The following is a 5,276-nucleotide window of genomic DNA, read 5'->3' on the forward strand; positions in this document are numbered from 1 at the left end:
TTTATACAAAATTGGTGCAATATTGTAAAATATTACTAAGATTTGAATTCTATGTTTATTTAAGCATGCTGACGTAGAAACATTTATCAAGTGACATGAAAGAGTGCATCTTGGTAAGCATAAAACTTATTTGATTTGCAATTCAAACGATTGACAATGTCACATGTGAAATGCTGAATATTGTCACTGACAAAATTTATATGAAACTTTGTAAGGATTCAAAATGTTTGAAGCATATAAAAGTTTCTTGAAAACTTATTTATAATCCTTATATTGCAAAAGTTTATAACTTGAAAATCATTGAAACTATTGGAGAGTTTTCAAAACAATAGATTATTTGCTGACATGAGAAATATACCGAATTGAATTGGTTATGAAGTACTACATCTTAGTATAATTGATGTACTAATGTATCTTGCAAATACTACGAGGCCTGCTATAGCCGTTTTCAATTAAATTGTTAGTCAGGTATAATTCTGCTCCTACTAGGAAACATCGAAATGGGATCAAACACATGATCTTATTTTATTCTAAAGATTGCAGTTTCGATCTTGTTGATTATGCTGATGCTGGGTATTTATTTAACATGCATAAATCTCGATCTCAGACATGCAATATGTTCATATGTGGGGATACTGTCATATCTTGGAGATATACAAAACAGTCTATCTAGTCACTTCATTGAATTATGCTAAGATAATAGTTATTCATGAAGCAATTCGAGAATGTGTAGTAGAGGTCCGTGATACATCTCATTCGAAAAAAATGTAGTTTGAAATATGACAATGTACCCACAGTTTTATACAAAGATAATGCAGTATGCATACCACATCTTAATGGAGGATTCATAAAAGGAAATAGAATGAAGAACAATTCATCAAAGTTTTACTATACACATAAGCTACAAAAGAATGGTGATATTAACGTGCACCAAATTTGTTCAAATGATAATATGACTGATTTATTCACCAAATCCTTTTCAACTGCAACTTTCAAGAAGATAATGCACAACATTGAGATGTAAAAGCTCAAAGATTTTCTCATTAGGGGGAGTTAATATGTGTTGAACTCTTTTTTCCTTATGAGGTTTTGTCCTACTGCATTTTTCTTATAAGGTTTTTAATGAGGTAGCCTATATACGTATTGTTAGAAATGTGTACTCCTTTTTCTTCACTAGATTTTTTTCTTTTTCTTTCAATAGATTTTTTTCACTGAATTTTTTCTAGTAAGGTTTTAACGAGGCACATTATCTATCAATTAGACATTCAAGAGGGAGTGTTATAAATATTTTTACGATATCTATCAGAATTTGAAATATCTGTCTTTTAACTAGGAGAATTAAGTACTCTATCTACTCTTCTTTGTTCTTTGTTTTGTTCTTTATTGTTTTATACCAATACTATCTTTTTTTAGGAGTATTAAGTACTCTCTCTACTCTTCTTTGTTATTTTATAACAATAATATCTTTGTTTTTTTAATTATATGTGGGATCAATAAGGATAAAAATGAAATTATGGCTTTAAATAGTTACCAAATAAAAAAAGATTGACATTCTTTTTTAGAACGAATTAAAAAGAAAATGATGACACATAAAATAGAACAGAGGGAGCACTGTGTTTTAATTTGATATAGCTGTAAAAAAAAAAATTGAATTTATGGTATTAAAATTAAATTATGTCAAATATACTCAAACAGTTCTTTAATTTTATGATAATAAACATGAAAAGCGAACGGATTTAAAAAACTTTAACATTTAGCAAGTATATTGAAGGTATTAATTTGATATAGATTTAAAATTTAAAAAAAAAATTGAATTTATGGTATCCAAATTAAATTATGTCAAATATACTTAAAAGTTATGATCATAAACATGAAAAGTGAACGGATTTAAGAAACTTTTAACATTTAGGAAGAATATTGAAGGTAAGATAAGAAAATATAAATCTTCTTAAACTCGGAAGTGTTGGCCAAGGAGGCTTTTTCTTATCGACATACTCCAATTAATAGTGAAGTTTTGTACCGATAGTTATAAAGTAACTTCTTTTTCATTGGCCTCCCGTTGAAAAATGACCAAATATATAAACAAACTTGTCAGTGACAAACAAGATCTTAGAAGTGTTCATAATAAGAAAAGAAGCTTTCATTGTAATAGTGATTCTAGTACAGGAAAACTACTACAAATGTTGCAAATTCTTTCCTTCGGACAATCTTTTGATTCTTCTAATTTTACGAGGCTAATAACATGAAAATCTTATCTTATCGCTATTCAATTTCAGTCATGGCATAAAGGAGAACTTGCATGGAACAATAAAAGAACGGGATCTTCACACATCAATCAATATCCAGCACAAGGTTGTTGTCAATGTTGAAGATATCACTCCCTCTTAAGAAAGATTCAAGTCCGGAAACCAGATTAAAAAAACACATCCAAAAATCAGCAAATATGATGCTGGAGTTTAAGAGAAACAAGGGTGAAATAAGAAAATCCAACAAGAAACTATTACGATAAAAGTAGGTAGTGAAACCTTCTAAATGAAATTCTATCATTGCGCATTCAAACATCTGCACTTCCTCAAGCCTTGTAGCCTCTGCTGTTTCTTTTACCTCTTGCTCGTTCAAACTTCCTTCCCTTTGAGCGAACATAAGGCTTTGAGTGACTGCCTGGGACACCAGGAGCTCTACCAAAGTGTTTAACAGCTTCCCTAGAGTTCCTTGGACCCCTAAGCAATACCTGAGAAAATGCAGCCAAGAATATCAAGAAAGCAGCGAAGCGTAAAAGGGGTTTTTTGGGGCAATCAAAATTGCAGAGCGAATGACTAGATGAATGCTTTCCCTTCAGACCATTAACCTGCTCTCAGAGACAAACTTCACTACTACATATTTCTCAACATTGAATAAAACATTTCAGAGCGAATGACTAGTCGAATGCTTTCCCTTCAGATCATTTCCCTGCTCTCAGAGACAAACTTCACTACTCCATTTTTCTCTACATTGAATAAAACATTTCCCATGCAAGTGCAGAAAACAGTGATCCAAACCACACTTCAAGAAACACATTAGTTTATTATAGTACTAAATCACAACAGGGTTTTCTCGGATTATTGACTTGATTAATGAAAAAAAACGCACAAAAACATAAACTGAGGAAGGACAAAGTTCCATACTGTGTTCTGCCCAAGAGGGGCTCTGAGAGCGAGCTGATCAAAGGTCAAACATTCTCCTCCAGCCTTCTCGATCCTGGCTCTAGCTGTTTCAGTGAATCTCAATGCAGTAACCTTGAGTGAAGGGACTTCATAAGCCCGAATATCATCAGTGACAGTCCCGACAATTACAGCAACCTTGTCCTCCTATCATAATATACAGGTAAATTCAGATAAACTATTACAAGTCAATAACACTAAAGGGTCATTTGCTTTGCCGTATAAGAAGAAATAAGGACCAGCACATAACTCTGTACTACTAATCACACAATTGAGTTATGATATAAAACTCTGAATAACATATACGCAAATCTCTGCATTATTATACATTAAAGAATAAGCAGACAGAATATGCAGGGGTGGATCCACGGTTACAGAACCCAGTAATTTCCTCAATGCGGAGCATAAATTAGCGTTAAAAATCAATAAAATTGCCATAAATATTAGATATGAACCCACAAATCTAAAAATATAAAAGGTCAAACCAAAAACCTTAAAAGTTGAACTTATAGAGTTTAAATCATGGATCTGCCACTGAATACCAATATAAGGACTAAGCTAAATTCTGGATTTTGATATGGCAATTTATTCCTCCTATTCACTGTGCATTATCCATTTTAGCTATTCCTATGTACTGCATATTATGCTGCACAAATAGTCCTTGAACCCACAGAATATTGATATATATCAAGTATACAAGGCAGGAAATGAGACAGGGAACAATATAACTCATACCAGAAATACCACATTAAGAGAGAACAGTAAAGGTGGTTTAGGTGTTTAAACCCGAATCACTATTATGGTTGTTACCTATTGTATCATGTTGTTATTTTAAATACAATATTGTATTTGTTTTGATGGCCACCTAAATAATAGCGTATCCTATAGTTAAATCGTAACAGCATAAAGTCTCATTTTTACAACGGCCGATTTGATCTGATAATGTCATTAACTTTTTTTTTTCACATCTGTTACCTGTAACCCTACTCTTCTTTTATAGATTTATGCATGACATTATGTAACGAATGAAATGTATACAATTTGCCCGAACATATTCATATATAATACAACACAATACGAAATATTATGAAACAACATGTAACAACCATCCAAACAAGCAGTAAGGTGCAACAGAGCGGAATGAATAACAGTACCTTTCCCTTCATGTAACTAATCAAACGTGACAACGACAACGGAGCCTTGTTAATCTTGCTCATGAAAAGCCTCTTCAATATCACTGCATTGAACTTGCTCCCAGTCCTCCGTACAAGAAACCGGTACAGCTGTCATTCACACAATCAACCATACAATTTTCAGTACACTCACCAAAATGCTGATCTATACAAACAAAAGCAATAAAAATAAAAATAAAAATTAAATACCTTGACGAGAAGCTTGAGATAAACATCATCAGATTTTGGCGCAGTGCGTTTAGTCTTTTTTGACTTACCTCCGGCAACTAGATCGATACCCTAAAGAGAAACGAAAACAACAAAATCAAATAATGTAGGAAAAGAAGTGTGTAGAATGTACAGGAATGTTCTAGAAGAAAGTGTTTACCATGGATACTTCGTCTGCTGATTCTTCTTCCCACCGCCGCCTCTGCTGCTGATATGTTTGGGTACTTCGACTGAATGAGAAAGAAGAAAGGTTTTTAACCCTTTTTGTATGAAACCCTAATACATGAAAGATAATGGGCCTGTTGGTGTTGGACTTGAGTTTAGTGTTTGTAAGCCCAATAGGCCCAAGCACACTTATCAAAAGGGCAAAATTCACGAATAGCTTACTTAAGACTTTAAATATGAGATTCATAGCAACATTTTTATAATTATATAATATAGCAACTTGTATTTTGTATTTTAACAAACTGTTGCTATAAAAATACAATTACAAATAGTTTTATTGCCCTTAATTAACTGAAATCAATTGTGGTAATTATGGTAATGTGCAGATTCCTTTCCCATAAAAAAAAACTCATAAATCACGTAATTTTCGTTATTTGTTAGCAACAACAATCAAATTCAAATTTTAGTTTAAAAAAATGTGTTCATGCAAAACAAAAATCAAAACAAAAAC

The 5,276-nt window shown here is 32.3% G+C and overlaps 1 protein-coding gene across 1 annotated transcript; it reads right to left on the bottom strand.

The window, feature by feature from the left end:
* Window positions 1-2,302: 2,302 nt before the first annotated feature.
* Window positions 2,303-4,961, bottom strand: LOC107864049 (60S ribosomal protein L18-2). Its single transcript, XM_016710302.2, has 5 exons — window positions 4,761-4,961; window positions 4,583-4,672; window positions 4,355-4,483; window positions 3,165-3,347; window positions 2,303-2,731 (listed from the first exon to the last, which is right to left on the bottom strand). The coding sequence occupies exons 1-5, from the start codon at window positions 4,761-4,763 to the stop codon at window positions 2,573-2,575; spliced, it is 564 nt and encodes a 187-aa protein (XP_016565788.1). The 5' UTR covers window positions 4,764-4,961; the 3' UTR covers window positions 2,303-2,572.
* Between the last annotated feature and the right edge of the window lie 315 nt (window positions 4,962-5,276).

This window comes from Capsicum annuum, chromosome 3, assembly GCF_002878395.1.
Source record: "Capsicum annuum cultivar UCD-10X-F1 chromosome 3, UCD10Xv1.1, whole genome shotgun sequence".
NCBI classification, from domain to species: Eukaryota; Viridiplantae; Streptophyta; class Magnoliopsida; order Solanales; family Solanaceae; genus Capsicum; species Capsicum annuum.